Below are 21,260 nucleotides of genomic sequence, written 5' to 3'. Positions count from 1 at the left end.
CCGGTATCTAACGGTGTTAATGTTTAACTTCAACCAATCCACGATATGGCGCAATCATCGATTCATGAACTCAATCAAAACCCAACAAACTGCACAATCCTGTACTAATAATTATCATATGCTCACTAGTGAATAGCTTCGGGAGGTAATTCATGGAGTTCTAGTGAGAAGCCGTGACCAGTGGAGCTAATCCGTATCGGATGTGAGGAAGTTACCCACCGAAGACAATATAAGTTAGTTACGCAATATCGTGGATTGGTTAAAGTTAGACATTGACATCGTTGGATATTGGTTCTTTGGTCTCAAGGTGAAGCGTCCGCACTCTAGACCGAAGGTCCTGGGTTCGAGTTGGGCGTGTGGGTTGGTGGATACGTACTGCTGAGAAGTCCCATACTGGGACAAGACGGCCATTTAATGATTTCAGGTTTTCAATGGTAGTCTAACATTGATCGTCTCATGATCTTAATTAAAATTCAACAATCTCCACAACCCTGTACTGATAATACAAATAATATACATCAGCAATATTTTGATTGATAGATGATCTTTTGCGTAAATGATTTGCTCTTAAATAAGTTGATTAGTTAGTCATTAATTAGTTTAATGTGTGTTTTCTTTTTTAAAACCGATACCTATGTACATTGACAGCTAGAATTATACTTCTTCTTTTTATAAGTATGTAGAGTTGAAATAATGTTACAAGAAATGATAATTTATCTTGTCATTCATATCATTACATAAGTTTGTGAATTATTTTCTTTGATGTATATTAAGGTCAAATATTATTATTTTATTTTTTTATTATTATTGATTATTATTATTATTATTATTATTATTATTATCTTGTTATAATGATATTCTATTTAACCAATTAGATTTTTATATCACTTACCTTGGACAAACCGTTGAATAATTAATGTTGCGAAACTGTTTAACATCTTATTAAATAAATAGAAATTACTCATTTAATCATTTATTAATTATTTAATCAATCAAGTATAAATTATGACCATCGAGTTATAGCCAATAGAGTTTACAGATTGAAATTCATTAAACAATTTTGTTAATGAACAATCGAAAAAGACATGAACATTTCTATTGGATTAGTTTGGATAATAGAGGTTGATTATGAATATAGTAGTCTTGAGTGCTGTTAGATGTATGAGGGCGGTTATCAATTCCCGGTTGCACACACCGTGGAAGGGTTCTTCTGGAGGTACCTGAAAAGGAAATTGTATTAGAGGTGGTCGTAGTAACCTGAGAGGGTGACCGCAATACCCAAGGGACAACTGCTTGAGGTCGGTCGCACACGACCATTTTATGGGTAATTTCTGTGTTAGCTCCGTACTTGTTGAGACATTACCGCCGGAGATGGATATCCGTAGGATAAGGCGAGGTGTGCATTTTTAGGGTCGACATTTTCCAACCCTACCCCTCCTTGTGGGAAGGCAGGATCGCTTTTATGCTGGTTGTCTGAAGGAAACACCTTACTGCTGTCACACCTCTGTACAGTCAGCAGTACGACTTCGCCTTTGGACCTTGGTTTTGTTGCCTTTAGTCTTACCGCTCTCCAACCGACCTGTCCGACATGGTAGGACTTTGAGGAACAGTTGTTCCAGCCAGTATAGCTCGGTTGCTTCATCACGATAGGCAAGCCCGACCACCACGTCAAGGTAGCAACAACGGTTGAAAGAAAGTTAGGGGTAGCCAAACCAAAACGTGACATCAGTGCTTGAAGACATTAACCTCTAGTCTGAGCCATGTTGGGAGATGCAGACTACTTGGTTGTGGTCCGCGTGACTATCGTAACCAATGGTTGGAGACTCTTGGTGACATGGCTCAGAATCAATCACAGTTGTGTAGGTGTATACACTCTTTGTCTTCTCTTACTTAAACTAAGAGATTAGAATCACTTCATATCTTTCTTTCTACGAACTAATTCTTTCTTCCTGTACTATATCCTTATATGCGATCTTTCTTTTATATATTAGCACCACTGAATTAACTACTTTTATGAATCCGGTGTTGATCTTGTTGTGTTAATGAGTTATGGCAACTTGGACCGATGCATATATATGTCTGGTCCTACGTTGTAGCTGACTGAATGAGTTTAGATATTATTAATAACGCTAAAGATTAGATAAACATGAAAATAGCCACTGTTTCTTAGTAGTCAATCAAGGTAAATACCTTAGTCTTAAAAAGTGTCAGTTATAATTCGGATCAACCGATGCTAAAGCTTCAGATTATGGGATTAGCTAGCCAGGGTTTGAATTTATTAAGCATCATTTTTCTAGAGATTTCAGATATCCGTCTTAGACGTGTACCAACTCACTCAAAGCTTATTTGCAATGTTCCCTCCCGATTACCTTCAACCATCTAACATCAAAGTGATCTTTTTTTTTTTAAGTCCTAATTTATGATAACCTTGAACAAAATATTCATTTGCTTTTGTCATATACTTTTTTATCGTTTTTTATATCTTATTTTCTAATTATGTGTTTATAAGCCTTCGTTTTGATTTTCTAGTTTATACTCTCAGGCAATTGATTTGTGGAATAATTAAGTACATTCTATTAACCATATGATTCAGCATAAAAATGTCCTCTTTCAAGATTTTTAACCATAGTAAGGTTTAGTCCTCATAATTGAATACACTTTTTTATTAGAATCTTTGGCTCTAAAAATTAGTGGATTATAACGATTAGATTGGTAAATTAATCCTTCTAACTGATGATCTTGTCTTTTTTATCATTTCAATGTTGGGTTTAAATCAATCATTCTGTCTCGAGAACATCTATTATTCGACCACATTGCATTTCGTCTATCGACTGGCATTGAATCCATTCATTTTAATAGCTGGGAACACGTTCATAAAATCCTGATCTATAATAGTGTCATTTTTTATATTTCATTCTCTGAGCTGGATAATCTACTTATGAAGTTTACACTCTTTCGAGACAATATTGTCAGCATAACATTCAAATAGTATTGATGTTCGTAGTTGTTTAATCATTGTTTATTGTTAATTGACATATCGAAAACAGAAGTATGGTTTTATTAATCATTATAGATACTGGACCACTATGATTCGACATTGACACTTTCTATTCGAGAGATATTTAAGCATTAGATTTCTTTTTATGTTGTATATTTGAACAATGTTAATAATTCATGCGTTTTTTTGGCTGTATAACCCACTTCTCTTCAATAGCAGTGGTATATCATCGAGTTATTGCGCATAAATGTCATTAGCTTCTATATATAAATTCAGACAAGATAAAAAAAACTGATTTTGTGATACTATGTTGAAACTATTTCTGAAATTCAGATGAGATATTCAATTGATTGTAGGCAGTCAAATCAAGATCTTTTATGGATCACTATACTATCTACGAAGATAAGGGTTAGATTAAATCCATGAATTCTCACGTGTGTAGTATCTGTTCTCAGAAGTGTAATGTTTAGACAAATTAGTTTGAAAAATGTAATGTACAATCTAAAGTGCAGTAAACAGATATAAAGTAATAACTGAGAATGTAAAACAGACGAATGCAGTATAATATAAAAAAAGTATTTTACCAATAATACTCAAGTTATACTGATTTATTTAGTAAATAAGTTTTCAAATTCACTTTCGTCCACCCTAATCACTTCTCCTAAACCTATTGTTGTTAAGATCATCTTTCCAAGTAAGCTCATTGTTTTGTGCTCTAATAGTTTAAAATTATTGAGTTCACATTCTAATGCACATATGTGATAGGGAGTGAAGTAGTTGAGTGTGTCGACCGCTTCACTTATCTTGGAAGTCTCATCAGCCCTTGTGGTTTGGTGTGTGACGAAATCTCAGCACGGATACAGAAGGCTCGACTAGCTTTTGCCAACTTGCGTCATTTATGGAGTAGGCGAGATATCCGTCTATCAACCAAAGGACGTGTTTACTGCGCAGCAGTTCGTCCCATCCTTCTTTATGGCAGTGAAACATGGCCGGTAAGAGTAGAGGATATTCGTAGGTTACTAGTATTCGATCATAGGTGTCTTCGAAACATTGCTCGTATATCATGGGACCATCGAGTAAGTAACACAGTTGTTAGGACACGGGTACTAGGTAAGGATGGCAAATCAATTGATGAAGTAGTGAAACTTCATCAGTTGAGATGGCTGGGACACGTGTTACGTATGCCCAACGACCGACTGCCTCGACGTACTATGTTCAGTGGTATAGGAGTAGGTTGGAAGAAAGCTAGGGGCGGCCAAACCAAAACATGGCACAAGTCCATGAAGTCACTGACAAGTGAACTGAGTCATGTTGGTAGGTGTAGACTACCTGGTTGGGGACCACGAGATGATAGCAACCGATGGTTAGAGACCCTGAATGACATGGCTCAAAATCGTTTGCAATGGCGCAGGTGCATCCACTCTCTGTGTTCTCCCAAATTCTAATCTTCTGAATTCTTCATGTCCCTTTTTTCCTCTTTCCAAATTTGTTTCACTGGATTATACTCTTTAAATAACATCTCCAAACACTAATCTTCCCGATTACTGCTTATACTCTTGCTACCTCTACCACTACGGGATTTGAATCGACAACTGCATCTCTGTGCTAATGTGGTGTGGCAACTCGAACTGATGTACGTACGTACGAAGTTCTACGTTGTTACTGACTGACTGACTGACTGCACATATGTAGTACTCAATATTTCTAACCTTATGTGCCAAATTAAATAACAAGATGTAGTAACTGTAACCTAATACTCTTTGTTTATGAATATTTCTTGTTGTCTTTATTCGGTTACATTTTATTACACTTACCTGTCTTTGATGATTCAATGAACAATCAAGAATATACATATGGTTCGATTTGTTAACTGGTTATCTTTTTATGATAGAGATACATTGATAAATTATCGATTATTTTCTTAGAAATGTAATTTTTCCTTCTTTATTTTTCCTTCAATAGTTTCTTATAAAAGAAATTACTAATCTTCGTGAGTTAAGTCAACGTAAAATGGAATTTGTTGATGAAGCTGATAGATATAATCAAGAATTGGATAATAATAATCGTCAATTGATGCGTAAAATTTCCGAAGATCAACAAAAGATTCAGCGGTAAGTAATGAATAATGGTGTATGAAGTATATCTTTATAGCCTAAACAGTATACAAAATATATTACGTAAGAAAGCTGTTTCTGAGGTTGTAACCATTAGATTAAGATTTAGATTCTTGACCATGACCAATGCTATGACACAAATGTAAACCAATGCAAGGTGTCTGATACAGTCAAGTTCGTTAGGAGATGTGTAATTTATGGATCAAATAATGATAAGTTCATCGTATCATAATTTAATCAGTTAATTAACGAAATTATTGGAATAAATTCGTAGAAAAATAGCAATTCATGAGTTAAAAGACATTTCAAATTTCAAAAGAACTGGATCATGTAGATAAGTCAGATAAACTTATGAAATCATTGGTTATTTGTTTAATAGTAATCAGCTTACCAATGGAGGAAGCCATATATATAATACTCTAGCATTTTGATTTACTTCCTTTAGACTCAAACGAGTTTAGAAAATCACTGTTTCTTTGGACCAATGGATATTCAATTCAAATTTAATAACCCGTTATACAGATGAATTAATGGAATGGCTGATCATAGGGTTACCGGTTAGACCTATTCTACCCGACATGTTTATGACCAATATTTAATAAACGAAAATGAGACGTCAAATAGGGGACATAACATTATACAGAATATGTATGGACGATGTATTTATTGTTTGTAACAATTTGTACATACTTCTTGATTCCTTTGCCAACTCAGCAAAACACATGGAAACATCAAATTTACAATGTAATTTGAACATAACGATCAATCCAACTATCTAGATCTAAACACATAACGAAGAATGTCCTAAATGTCAATTGTTAATAAAAATCCGTTTTCACCTCTTTTAAATTTAAAAGGGATTAATTTTCAGGTAGAGTTGGTTAAATTTATAAAGTGGTCCTTAAAAGAACCTATTCTGCAGCACAACCGGTTTTTAGAATATAGAACTAAATCTTCGTTAACCCAAATAATGGTGGATCAATGCCTTTCTGTGGTAACTTTTTAAAGTATTCATGAATAAACAAACGTTTGTGTTAGCGAATACACAAGAAAGGCTAAAACAAGAAGTTTGGATCAAGTTTTTTATTCGAACAATCAAGTGATCGCATAATTGCTTGAACAGTTAGGTTTGTGCAATCAGGCTACACAACCGACCTTCATTCTAATCAATATGAATTCAATAGTCATGATTCTGTCCTCTTAGCAGTAGACAATTATATCCGGCGTATCGTTTTATCTGAGTCTAGAATAAAATATTATTCCTTTTGAAGTAAATCTGACATGCTTTAAATATTCAATTTGTGTGCGACATTCAAGATTTTCAGGTAATTCTCTGTTCATTTGATGGATGAACACTGCATAAAGTGGGGTAATTTTCAATGGAGATTTCTTTTTAAATATTTGAAGTTATCTCCAACTGTCTGTTACCAATACATCACCTTTGTACACCCACATAATTTGAATGAAAATGACAAATATAATGAAATGTAGGGCTTGAAATGAAATCCTCAATGAAGATTGCACTTTCTATCCATTAAATGAATGGGAAATTTCACTGGTTGAAATCATGAGTCAATTGAAGTTAGACCACCATGGAAAACCTAGAAGCACTGGACGGCCGTTTCGTCCCAGTATGGGCTTCCTCAACAGTGCTCATCTACGATCCCGCCCCCCGCGAGATTCGAACCCAGGACCTATCAGTCTCGCGCCAGGCGCTTAACCAACTAGACCACTGAGTCGGTATCTAACGGTGTTAATGTCTAACTTCAACCAATCCAAATTACTCACAGTTATTGAACATTGAAAATGTGATAAATAAATGCAAACTTTCGTTTGCGGAATTTTTTTAATTCTTTCGTACCCAATTTCAAACTATGACAATAGGGAAGTAAATGCACTTTTGCTCTCTGTATTGATCGAGTTTATTTTTATTATGTTTTAGGATACTTTTACAAAAAAACATTATCTGATATATTATTATTATTAATGCGAAAGTGTGATCCATTAATTACCATTTTACAGAAAAATAATGATTTGTTATTAATGTTGCAATTTTGTAAAACATTGGTATGGCACTTGTTATAACTGCGAAGATAACTATAGTTAAGTAATCAATAAATTAGTTCATTTCCGGCTGTTTAACCGTATTTTCGGTAACATGTGCTTAGTTTGGGTGTAATATGTGTGAATTTATACACACTAAATGGTAATTTATATATTGGATTCATCATTTAACTATCTGTAACTTGTTCATTTGTATTAGTTGTTTGAAACTTACCGTCAATGTTATGATGAATTTCTATTGACCAGTCTCTTTTGGCATGTGTGCATTCTATGAGCGTTGTCTTGGTATTACAATTAAATCCCAAACATTTCACTGCTATCCATTATCTAGTTCTGCTTAAGTACTTGTGACCTGACGCCAATAACTAGGCACTCCTTTCAGGATCCATACATGCTAGAACGGATTGATCAATTGTAGTTCATACCATCAACGATAAAATTTAAGCAACCAATGAAAAAGAATTAGTATTCACCCCACTGCACAAGCTAGTGACTATCTGAATTTAGTAGTTAAGGCGACAAGGCGGTGGTCTTTTGAAACGAACGGTAGTGGGTTCAAGCATTCGTGTGAGCACGAAGGCGGATACATGTGCATTCAACTGATGAGTTCAAAGTAGAGCGAAACACGCATTCGGGATTACACTGCGAGCCACCATTCAACTCTATTTTTAGGTATAACTTGGTTTTTACTAACTATATTAATAATAACGATTATTAGCAGTACTATTAGCGGTTTTCCTGGTTGCCAATAATCATGAATGAATTTCATGAGCTTTCATTAACACTCCTTAAGCAAATACCACTATATTTTATTCAGTTGCATCTCTGTTACATTTTTGGATTGAGGTCAGCAAAGAAATTTACAATGGGTATATCGTTTTATTTTAAGCTTATCAGTTATTTGCACCTGGATTACAGTGTTGATATTCACTTTGAGACTCAAACCTAGTGTTGTGGACACTACTCACAAGGATGTTTGTCAGTTGTGTGTAGCGGAACGTGATGTCAAAGTTTCAGTGCATCGGAAGCACTGCGTTGGCAGAACACTGGAAGATGCAAATGGACGACCGAAGACTATATATATATATACCTCCTACCTATTATAGTGTTTTACACTAGTACCATTTATTGATCCAAACACCAATATATACTATCAGTGTATATTGACTGTTTAAAATAAATGACAATTCAATGAGTCAGTATTCTGATCAAGTAATTAATCGATCATAGATAAAGAGTAATATACAACACTGATTTTTTTCTCATTCGTCTATGACATATAGTCACATCTTTAAGTAGTGTAATCTTGTCAATTAGTTATATCTGTTCGCTATAGACTTTGTGAGTATGTGTACGTATTGGTGAGATCCAAGACAAGAAAGGCTCTGAAGACACTGAGAAGCATCTTATCCAATCAGTCTTCACTAGAGGCTTTGCCAGAAAAATCTAGAAAGTGAAAAGGTACATGTCGAGTTTCTGATTGCGTGATTACTTATACTGCTAATATGCCTAATAACATTCCAAAATTTTACCGAAACCCAAGGACATCTAAAATACTATAAAAACCCTAGATTTTCTGTGCACAAAGAAACCTTTGGAGTAAAACGTTGCTTCCATATCTCGCGCCTTTTCTCTCGTTTTCAAGTTGCTGTGTAAATCTATCCTGGGGGTTATTAGAAGAGCTTAGGAACCGAATCGAGCGTTCAATTAGAGGGCTTATCAGTACATACAGTAAGTTCGTAATTCGTCAAAGTCAAGTACTATTCAGCTTACTAAACACATAAATAACTGTTGATCAGTGTAATTTATGCGTTAAAATTAGTGCATCCAGATATCAGTTTGATTTGTTTTTTAAGGATCAAATCAGTTCATATTTATTTCATTTGATTCATTTTAAATTTTCTTTTTATGTTGTTTCTTTTTGATTTTCTAAATTAGATTATCAAATACAATAGCCATGTTAGAAGAACAAATTGCTGGATTAGTGGAACGATTAAAAAAATACGATAATCAATCAATGATGAAAGGAACAGAAATAATCCAATCAAATTTTTCTTCTTCCACTTCATCTCCAACTTCTACACCTTTACCAACTTATCGACGACATTTATTACAAAAAAGCTCACCGACGTCTTCACCATCAACAATTATATCATCAACCAAGAAAATAAATACAACTCTTAGGCCTATTAATACTAAAAATTATAATAATAATAACGTTGACGCATTATCTTTAAAAAATATACATAGATCAACCATTTTAAGTAAAAATTATGGCGGATATTTTCAAGAGAAAATGAAATCGAAACCAATGTATAATCATTATAATAACAGAAGTAAAACTAATCAATATAGTAGCACTTCGTTTCCAGGTTATCGTGAAAAGGGTGGTTTATTCTTTATTGATGATGAATTATTCGATCAACCAGATATTGGTGTTGCTTCTAGTAATAATAATAATAGCATTCTTGGTTCTGCTAATCAACTGAAATTATTACGAACAAATTCTAAATCCTCATCCATTTCACAATTAACATCTGAAAAATCTTCATATGCACAATTATCATCATCTAATTTATGTAATAAAATGCCTTGGATGTTGATGATCAATTCGAAGATGACAAATGAACAAAAATGTACACTATTAACTGATCATGATGATGATGATAATATTAATGATACATTGAATATATCCTCAATGTTACATCGTACATTTAGTTGGCCTCATTTAAATAAAATGTTGTTTAATTGTGATGATCATACTGACTTATTTTGTAATTTGGCAAATTATGATCATTCTTCACAATATACATTAAATCCTAATATGAATGATAATTTAACAGATGGGAAAGATAATCATGGTAAACATTTTATTTTTAGTAGATTTTATATCATTACCTCAGTTTACTAAATTTTGTACTATTTTCAAAAAAAGATGGTTGCCAAATTTATTGTTTTAAATAATTTCTGTCGGTTTCTTTATTAGGAATGCAAACGAGATATTCAGTAGAATAGTAATATATGATTTTATATCAGAAGGGTTTTGTGGATGTTATAGTAACTTCAATGGTTGAGATCATGAGTCGATTGAAGCTAGACCACCATGGAAAACCTGGAAGCAATGGAAGGCCGTTTCGTCCCACAGCGCGACTCCTCCTTGGCACTGCACATCCACGACCCCGCCTCGCGAGATTCGAACTCAGGACCTATTAGTCTCGCGCGTGAGCGCTTAACCACTAGACCAATCAGCTCGCATCCAACGGTGTTAATGTCTAACTTCAACTAATCCGCGAAATTGAGCGACACATCCACCATTGTCTTCAGTGAGTTACTATCTCACAACAGACCTGGTTGAACTCCACTGGTTACTACTTCTCACTACAACTCCAGGATATACCTTTGTTCTGTATTTTTACAAATAGCCGTATTTTAAATAAATGATAGATAAATAGTTATGAACAATTGATAGGCTGTCAGAATCTAGTCATGTCACATGCTTGTACAGTCTCATCGTTAAACGTCAAGTATGATATCTTAGTCAAGAAATACTATCACAGGGATTTAACTACTCAACTAATCAACGTCACACGAGACTTTTCTTTATCTAGCTTCGCGAAGAGAAATGTGAAATACAATACATTATAGTTAATTTTTTTCAAATTAAAGCTTCCTGAACACTCCTGGTCTTTTGACTTTCATTAGTAGTTTTCAAACAAAAATATGCGAATCAAACGTCGTGGTTTGTAACAATTGATTGGGACCTGATATATTTTCATGGAGTTTTGTTCTTTGAGCTCAGAGAACAAAACTCCATCAAAATCATCCACCTGAGCTACAAATCTTCTCCACCACCTGATATATGTGTGTACTTCATTATTTTCTTACTATTCGTATGACTACATTTAGAGGAAGCTAACAAAGAAACAATAATTGTAAATTAAAGGGATGAAATGAAATGAAAGAATAAAGAAGTCACAGAATAATACGTTTCAGACGACAATAGAAATAAGGATTGAATACATCCCAGCTTGATTGTAAACTTGAGTGAAAAATTCTGTGACGACATTTGTTTTTTCTTATCCACTTGCATCCCAAACAGTGTTGAATATTGAGGTTGTGGATGCTTAACATATATCTGAACCACTTTATTCAATAAGAGTACACAATTTATTCCTTGCTCTAATAATCTTTATTTAATATTCTAAGCCTAACTTATGTATTTCTCTCATTCAGTTGTTCCAGCATACATAAGCAGTGCTTCGACAATAGCTGTTATGTAGTGTTTCCAATATACTCCTATATTTGCTATATTTTCAAAAGATATGTTTCAAATAGACGAGTACTATAGAGGGAATACTCGGTTTTGTTAAATCTGACAACTAATTTACCACAGATGAGTTGTGTTGATATAAATCAGCATATTCGAGTATTTATCAGCCACCATCTCAAAAAGACTAGTGAGATTTCTGAGGTCAATGAATTAACTGACACTGTCTCTCTGTAGAAAAACTCAGGATTAATGTAGATTAATCCAAAACCAATATTCTGAATTTGAGAAAATCCGAAATTCGTTTACAACATTGTCACACTGTGCATCAAAATGATCAGAAGTCCCAACATAACCAATTCATATGAATGTTCTTCGTACCTCCCCGTAATGTAGGGCCCTTCATTATGGTAGTTGACATCATTTATTGAGGTTCTCATCACGAACTGAAACCAGGTAAAATTGCAAATTGCTATTTAGCCATACGGAAGAATGGATTTTGCGTCAACATATAGGACTTGGTTTTTTAAATCTATCTGGTTCGTCCACGAATTATAGTCTCGCCGAGATGGGTACGGGTTGGATATGGATTTTACTATTATATGTACCGATAATTTCAACTTATACGTGTTTACCGGCTTGGTAGTTAATTGGTTTATCTTTAATCAATTTACACTAGAATTCAACTTTCATTATTAGCTTCAATTAAAAAATCCTCTAACACATGCTGAATGAATATAATCTTAACTACAAATTCTTTATTAACATATGACTACCGACTAGCTTCAGTCATTCATCTTACCTGCTAACATTGACTTCGTACTATAGTCTTCAACTTTCTAGTGAAACTTAATCATCATTCATAAGTTTAACGTAGCAAAAGACAATCATATTTTAGGGTTGAATCTGTCATAGTGTGAAGTCATTTGACAATCCTTACGGATTCTCTATTCCTCGACAAAATAGTTTTTTTTTATAACTGTCGATCCTAATTTGCTTTAATTTTGTATAACATTTTTTTCCCTTAAACTATTTGTTTTCTTATATAAATAATATCAGTAGTTACACAAGTATGTTTTCTTTACCCCCGTTCAGTTTTAAAAGTACAATTTATTGTGTATATGTGATCCTTATCATATATTACAATTGTTTTCATCAGACATGAATCGTAAAGATTGTGTGCAAAACACACAATTATATATGGAACAATAGTTTCACATCAATTTTTTGTTGCTACTATTTGTTATAGTGAACTAAACAAATTATCAGTATTTAGAAGCACGATTATTAGACACTAGAATGTTGTATGTTTATTAGTACTTGTGTCAAAGATTTTTGACAACTGGTATGTTTCTTTATATAAAATATTTTCGTTCAATGTGAATGCAACTCTTGATATTATATATATATATATATATATATATATATATATATATATATATATATATATATATATATATATATATATATATATATATATATATATATATGGGCGCTTTGATCTACATTATTCAACAATAACGTGAAAGATGATTTTTTTTCAACTAGAAGGTCGTATGACACGAGCATTGATACGAACCTAGAGATACAGATTGTTTTAGGTTGCATTCAAAAATCACTTTGTTTTAAATCCTACCAATAGGTCAGTACGAATACAGGACCTAATTTACCAATTATCATATTAAACGCCAGTTGTCATAATCTTTATAATGAGTACTTTTCAGAGATAACTTTACTTCGTTGTTTGACTGTAATGAATATAAAACCCAGAGTAATGTTGAGATATTCACCCCAAACAATAGGGTTTGCAAGGTTTTGACAATTCCCCTCATAAATTGGTAATCTATAAATAATACAAAACATACTGAATATCATTAGGTGTTAGTATTTAGGTAGCCTTATGCAGTCACCATGCCCTCACTAGTGACTAGCTTCGAGAAGAAATTTCCTGATTTCTGTTGAGAAGCAGTGACCAAATGGAGCTAATCCGTATCGGGTGTGAGGCAACCCAACGAAAGCAACAGAAGACGGTTGCTCATTGTCGTGGATTTATTGAATTTAGACATTGACATCGTTGGATACCGTCTGAGTGGTCTGGAGGTGAAGCATCCGCGCATGTTACCCAAGTTCCTGTGTCCGATTCTTGTGTTTGTGGCCGTGGGTGCGGAAATCTGGGTAGTCCCATTCATTGCTTGCAGGCTTTCAATGATGGTCTAACTTAGATAAGTTGATGGTTTCAGTCAGATCCAGAAATTCCCAAGATCGCATACTAACCTTATACCGGGACTGGGGGGTGCTTAACACAACGATTAAAACCCTATTCTAGCTACGTACGTTGATCGAATGTTATATGAGGAGTATAGTCACTTTCTAGGTTTCCAATGCCAATAAGATTTCCAAACTAAGTACACTACATTACAATTACTTTCGAACCCAATAAGAACTGCTTACATAACAATATACAATACATTAATATTGCTTTCATGAATAATTTAGTTCAAACTATTCTATACAAACTGATTTTTGAAAATAAGTGTTGTGTAATATTTTGTTTTATTTTACATTACAGATGCTTCAATTAGTAACGATTATCATTGTGAAGCATTTTCTAATGAAAATCAAGTTAACCCATCATCAGAATCTATGGGATTATCAAATTCTCTAGTCATTACAGAATCTGAAGTTAATCGGGTGGGGTGTTTTACTAAATTTCGTTTTATTTCTTTTCCTTTAAATAGATTATCCATTTTTCAGTCAGTTAGCTACAACGTAGGACCAAGCACATATATGCATCGGCCCAAGTTGCCACACCCCATTAGCACAATAGGATGAAAACCAAATTCATACTTCAGTGGTAGTAATTTATAAAAGTCTAAAGGGATAGCTTACTAGTTGTAACACTCAGTTCTCAATCCTTGAGTCGTAGTTTATGTCATTACTTCATGTATTTAGAAGACTTGATCGCCTCGGTGGCTGAGGTATAACGTTGGTTTTAAAAATATGTCACACTCTCATGGGCTAGATTTCGGTAGATAGTCGATCAAGTGCTATCCGATTTTATGGAACAGTAATAACTTGTAAGATTAGTGACATGTGCCTTTGACCCCTCTTAGTCTTTGTCTACTACAATTCGGATGAAGCAAAAGGTGAATTTTATCGGAAGCTTTTTCACCTGTGGCTTAAGTAAGATGCAGCAATATAGAAGACTCCCCCGGCCTCCCACACTGTACGAGCATTCCATGTACCTAAATTAATGTTTACTCTGGTTGTCAGAAAGAGCATCAGCCTCGTGACTTCCGGAGGAACTCATGAGGCGTTATAACTCTTCTGAATGAAGACCTGACTCTCAGGGCAGAGTTCAAATGGTTTGAATAATTCTTTCTGATTAGCGTTTTTTAGCGAGTTAGTTTTCTATGAGATGGGGTTGCTAACCTCATGCCCAACCCTCTCCCTTTACCTGGGCTTGGGACTGGCAGTAGGCCCAGAGGGGCTCCATGCGGAGTTGCCTGTCTGTTAATGAAGATACGAGTAAACGGGACAGCAGTTCGCTCCCTCTTACTTTAAGGGTGTGAAACGCAGTCTATGCAATTAGAAGACGTTCTCAGCTTATTGTCATTTGACTTAAGATGTCATGAAGCAATGCTGGTTTATATTGGGATAATCGAATGGTCAAAGCTGACATCAGATGTATGGCACTAAGAAAAGATAGAAAATTAGTTGATGATGCAGTGAACCTTTATCGACCGAGTTGACTGAAACATTTGTTCAGTATACCAAACCATTGAATAATTCGGCGTGTAATTTTGGTTGGGATAAATTAAGGTAAGGTGGATCTAACATGATATGGTATCAGTTCATGAAGTCACTAAACGTTGCCTTGAGCCATTCCAGTGGGCACATATTATTTAGTTGGGCGGCCCATAATAATCACGACCAACATTTTTTTCCGATCGTTTTCAAACCCCTAAGTTTCTCATGACTGGTGAAATAACCAATGTCAAAATGTCCTATAATTTTTGGATTCGATGCAAATAATTCCGACAACCCAATCAAGTTGTGACATGTGCCAATCCGGAATCTATAGTCTTATTGCTATAAAACATTTAACTCTGCTTATAATCATAATGATCAGCAAGCATCATAAGTTAAACTAATTTCGAACTGTAAACGTTAAAATCTGATTTAGTAAAGGACAGTAAATATGAAAGTAGCTGTACTAAAGCTTTCTATTCTAACTTATTTCTCTGATTGATATTACTTCTCTAGTAATATATATCATCGTCAAAGTTTAATGTGACTCAGGAAGCCAATAGTCAATGGCAAACTACCTTCTTTTATTAACTGTCTCTCTCTCTCTCCCTCTCTCTCTCACTTTCTCAAATATTTCAGCCTAGCAGCCGTTCGTCTACACCATCTCCATCACAACACAATCATCAACACATACTGACTAGTGATCTTAACAATAGTAATAATAATAATAATGAATCAAATGAAAAAGAAAATTCTTTTATCACTGAATTGATTGAAAATAATTTAATAGAAACAAAAACAAATAGAATCAATGATAAATTGAAACCAAGAATATCTGATCAAATTAATGATTTATTAGATGATATTCATTTTGTTAGTTATTTAGATCGTATTTATAATCCATATATACGTTCACAATATCATGATTTAATTCATTTAGATTATAAACCAGCTTATAAGCAATTATTTCATGAAACATTTAATTTATTAAAAAATGTACGTAATATAGATAATCAGATCAAATAAATGATTTAAACACTTTTCATATATATATATATATATATATATATATATATATATATTACTAATCACAATAATATTATAGTATTATTATATTTTTCATTAATTCATTATTTTGTTCATTCGTTTTTCGAAGTTTTTTTTTCTTTTTTTTTTCGTTTTGCTTTCGGTTTTTCTACAGTTCCCATTATTATTATTATTATTATTATTATTATTATTATTATTATTATTATTATTATTATTATATTGATGTTGTATTTCTACACTTTAAACTCTTGTTAATAAGTTTGTTGTAATGAAGTCGTTTTTATTAGTTATTCATTCTGATACACCATTATTATCTCATAATGTTGAATTAGAATATTCTCTCTTCTATGTGCAATAGATGAGGATATCAAAATTTATTAATATACTAATTCTTAATGTGTTGTTCTATGGATGATCATGTTGTAGTGAACAGAACAGGGGTGCGGACAATCGAATGTATTTAACACAAAATTACAGGACTTGTTCATAAAATCTAACAATCATAAAGTAAATGCTTAACTTGCAAAATGTTCATCATTTGTATTATAATGACTCAGACTTCATTGTTCTTGCATTTTCATACAAATTGCATTCTGTTTCCATTCTTTACTGTTCGATCCTCTTGTCTCTCTGCTGCCAGACCTTCTGTTCACAACTAACATCATATATTACTTATGTCAATATAAGTAGCACACACCACAATGTCATATACATAACACATACATATAAGTTGGTATTCTCTTCATTTATATTCCATTTAAATGATTTATCTGATAGATAAATAACTTTAATACTCTTGTTTCAAATTAATTATTTATTTCAATAATTGAGATCATGAGTCAATGGAAGCTAAATCACTATGAAAAACTTAGAAACATTGGACGGTCGTCTCATCGTATTATGGAACTCCTCAGCAGGGTTTTTTTTTATGTTGGTCTAGTTTCAATGAACTCATGATCTCAACTATTGAAATTGTTATAATCTTCACAAAATCCCCTTCTGATATTAATTATTTATTGTAAACGTGTTTATATTTTCAATTAAAAGGAAATTATAATCAACATTAAAATTGGTATGTTGAATCAGTCAATTGGATTGAAATTTATATATATATATCTTATTTGTATAATATTGTGTTTAGTTTTATAACATTCCTTTCATTTCTCCTCTTTGTGTTTATTCCTTAAATCAAGTAAAGAAATACAATATTGATTGTTATTTTGTTATCAGTATTGATTTGTTGTTGTTGTTCTTGTTTATAGTCATTTCTCTGTTTTTTTTCTCTTTTTTTGTATTATTCTTAAAAGATAAAGAATTAAAACAACTAACTTTATAAAAATTCATAATTGTCTTTTATTTCAATAGTTGAGATTATGAGTCAATTGAAACTAGACCACCATGGAAAACCTGGAAGCATTGAACGGCCGTTTCATCCTTTTATTTGTTTGATTTTAGTGAATAAATGAATGTACAAAATTGGTTGAAACACAGATATTAAAAGTAAAGTATCTATTGATATTGATTATCCAAATTATCGTAAACAGAAATTATTTCCATAGGTAATATCCATTAACTGATTGATTCTGTCTGAAGTACGATTACAGGTTAGGACATTTTATGGCAGTGAAACATTGCCTGCAAGAGTAGAGGATATTCGTAGGTTACCAGTGTTCGATCATAGGTGTCTTTGAAGCATTGTTCGTACATCGTGGGACCACCGAGTAGGTTGTGCAGTTGTTATGAAGTGGGTACTGGGTAAAGGTGGAAAATCGATTGATGAAGTAGTGAAACTTCATCAGTTGAGGTGGCTTGGACACGTGTTACGTATGCCCAACCACCGACATGCGGTGCTTTATGATGTAGGAGTAGGTTAGAAGAAAGCTAGAGGCGGTCAGACAAAAACATGGCACAAATGAATGACAAGTGGACTGAGTCAGATTGATAGGTGTAGACTACCTGGTTGGGGTCCGCGAGATGATAGCAACCGATGGTTAGAGACCTTGAATGACAAGGCTCAAAATCGTTTGCAATAGTGCAGGTGCATCCACTCTTTGTGTTCTCCTAAATTCTAATCTGAGTTCTTCATGCCCCTTTCTTTTTTTCTTTCCAAATTTATTTCACTGGATTATGCTCCTTCAATAACATCTTCAAACCCTAATCTTTCCGACTACTGCTTATACTTTTGCTACCTCTACCACTATGGGATTTGAATCGACAATTGTATCAGTGTGCTAATGTGGTATGGCAACTTGAACTGATGTATGTACGTACGAGGTTCTACGTTGTTACTGACTGACTGTTTCCACTCTATATGACAAGTACAATTTACAAAATAAATTAATTTTCATTAAATTCCCTTAATTAAATTATAACAATCGGCTGTGTTAACTAATTTTAAAATGGTCTAGCTTGAATTTGTGACTCGTACAACCCAAACATATTGAGAGTGAATGTTTCCAACAACAATCAGTTATGATCTCACTAGATATTACATTGATTCAATTTGAGATTGTGGTACTGGACATCAGTCAAGTGACACAAAGTTCATTGGTACAAAAACCAAGGTTGGACGTCAAAGTTTCAAATAGACTGAACATTTGGTTACTTATTTAATTACATACACCAATTATCCCTCGTGTAGCAGCACAGGTTGTCCACCAGCATTTTTCATCGAACTCTGTCCTGGACAATCTCAGTTGTTCCCTGTTGCTATTCATCCTTTTGGTGTTTGCTTCCAATAATCGGAGCAGTGTGTTACTTGGTCTTCCACTTTTCCACTTCCCTTCAACGTTCCAAGTTAGCGCTTGCTTCGTGATGCACCCTCAAACAATAAATAAATAGATGCTTCATGATTCAGTCTGATGATTTCGGTAATGTATGTCTTATCCACTTCCAACGTCCTTTCCTAATTGCCTCTTGAGCTAGAAGCTGGTTTGATCTCTCCCACAGTAGGCTGATTCTGATGATATCCAGTCAACGGACAATGAGTATTTTGCGTATGCAATTGTTTAGAAATACTTGTACTTTCTTTACTGTGGTTGTGCTGGTTCTCTAAGTTTCGGCACCGTACGAAAGAATTGTCTTGACGTTCGTATTGAACATTTTGATTTTGATATTGGTGGACAAATTTTTTGAGTTCCATATGCTCTTCAACTGTAGGAACGTTGCCCTTGCTTTGCCAATCCTTGCATTTACATCTGCGTCGGATCCTCCTTGTTAATCGACGATGCTACCCAGATACGTGACTTTCCACTTCTTCCATAGTGTCTCCATCAAGTGTGATTGGGTTGGTGCTTGCTTTGTTGCATTTCAGGACCTTGCTTTCGCCCTTGTGTCTGTCGAGGCGTACTGTCGAAGAGACTACCGCTACACTGGGTTTCTCCGCCTGCATTTGTTGCTATGTATAAGAGAGGAGAGCTAGGTCATCTACGAAGTCCGAATAATCTAGTTGCAAGCTGTCCATTGTATTCCGTGCTTTCCCCGCGATATGGAGGTCATCATAATCCAGTCAACCGCCTGAAGAAAGGGAATGGGTGAGTGTTAATAGCTTTATCTTACTCCGGTCCTTACTTGGAATGCATCTGTTAGCTGTCTTTCATGCACGACTTTACATTGTATGTAGGTCAACAACGTAGATGATCTATGTCGAATGATTGAAGGCCTACTCGTGTTAAACAGGAATGGTGTAGCCAACGCCGAAGGCACCCTTTCATCGTATTCAGGTACTATGGCCACTTTGATAACCATAAAACACAAACGACCTTATTACAGAAGTATATTGGCAAGAGTAGGTACAAGAAACAGATTGCGACCACCACCGCACGGGCCAATCCATGGAGTGCAATTAACTGATGCGCGTTGTTTGTCCTCGACTTAGACGAGGATTGGGGGACTATGCATACTGAGTGACCCGACTACTGATTGATTTGATCACGGTTCAGTAACATTTCACTGGCCCTACAGGCACACCATAGTGTCGAGGAATGTTTCATAAGGTTCTTCTATCCATGCGTGGAATGCTTTCTCATAGTCAAGGAAGCTGGTGTATAGTGACGAGTTCTATTCAACTGACTATTCAACGATGATCAGTAGTGTCGCCATTTGGTTTGTGCATGACCAACACTTATGGAGTCGGGTCTGTTGATCTCAAAGTTGGGCGTCTACTGGATCTTTCATCCGGTTCAGCAATACTCTGTTGAAAACTTTTCCTGTTCCCGACAGTGGTTTGATGTCTCTATTTCCTGCATTTGCTCAGTTCCTCTTTCTTTGGCATCTTGATGAGATATTCTTCTTTGCTGTCTGTCGGCACTTATTTTCCCTCCTAAATCTTCCTGAATAGAACATGTAACATGTTTGCAGCTGCTTATATATTTGACTTCGGTACTTCAGGTGGCACACCGTCAGGTGCTGATGCTTTCCCGCTCTTGATTCTTCCGATGGCTATCCCTATTTCTTCAATCGTTGGTGGTGTGACATCTATAGGAAGTTCTGTGTGTGATGCCTGATATCCGGTGGATTTCATGGGACTGGTCTATTCGAAAGTTCCTAGAAGTGTTCAACTCATCTGTCCTTGAATTCCAGTGATTATGTTGCCTTGTTTGTCCCTGAACTGTCTCTCCGGTTTGCCATATTTCCCCGCCAGTTTCTTCGTCATGTCATATGGTCAGCTTCATCCACTCTCCTTGCTAGATTGTAGCGTGGCGTCGAGTTGGGATTAACTATGAACACCGCTACCAAGAAACACGTGCCAAATAAATCAGAAGGCGAGGATCGAACGTAACCAGATTTATTTCGTTGGCGATCTCGTGGTATTGAACGAATACCGAGATCGTGCCAAGAAGTGGTACAAGTGGAAGCAGAAGACAGGAGTACGTGCGAGCAGTACCGAAAACCGCGGAACAATAATGGAAGGTAATGGAAGCACAAAATGGCTATAGTTAGCACAGTTAAACAAAAGCACATTAAAACAAACACTGGTACAGTTGGTTATAATAATAATTGTTTTTATTAAACCAGTCGT

General features: G+C 34.6%; 1 protein-coding gene across 2 annotated transcripts in view; it reads left to right on the top strand.

Moving 5' to 3' along the window:
* Positions 1-20,805, top strand: part of CDR2_1 (ATP dependent transporter multidrug resistance (SNQ2)) — a 41,888-nt gene extending 21,083 nt beyond the window's left edge. Inside the window, exons 4-7 of one of the 2 annotated variants that reach the window (XM_051216750.1) lie at positions 4,961-5,109; positions 9,115-10,037; positions 14,013-14,134; positions 15,833-20,805. In XM_051216750.1, the coding sequence (XP_051065356.1) occupies positions 4,961-5,109; positions 9,115-10,037; positions 14,013-14,134; positions 15,833-16,219 (1,581 nt within the window). In that variant the 3' untranslated portion in view covers positions 16,220-20,805. Of the gene's footprint in view, positions 1-4,960; positions 5,110-9,114; positions 10,038-14,012 lie in introns of both variants that reach the window. The other variant, XM_051216749.1, reaches the window with a different exon arrangement.
* The last annotated feature ends 455 nt before the right edge of the window (positions 20,806-21,260 follow it).

Source organism: Schistosoma haematobium, chromosome 6 (genome assembly GCF_000699445.3).
Source record: "Schistosoma haematobium chromosome 6, whole genome shotgun sequence".
Classification (NCBI taxonomy): domain Eukaryota; kingdom Metazoa; phylum Platyhelminthes; class Trematoda; order Strigeidida; family Schistosomatidae; genus Schistosoma; species Schistosoma haematobium.
Note: the sequence above shows the minus strand (reverse complement) of the source record. Positions and strands in the feature narration are given on the sequence as shown.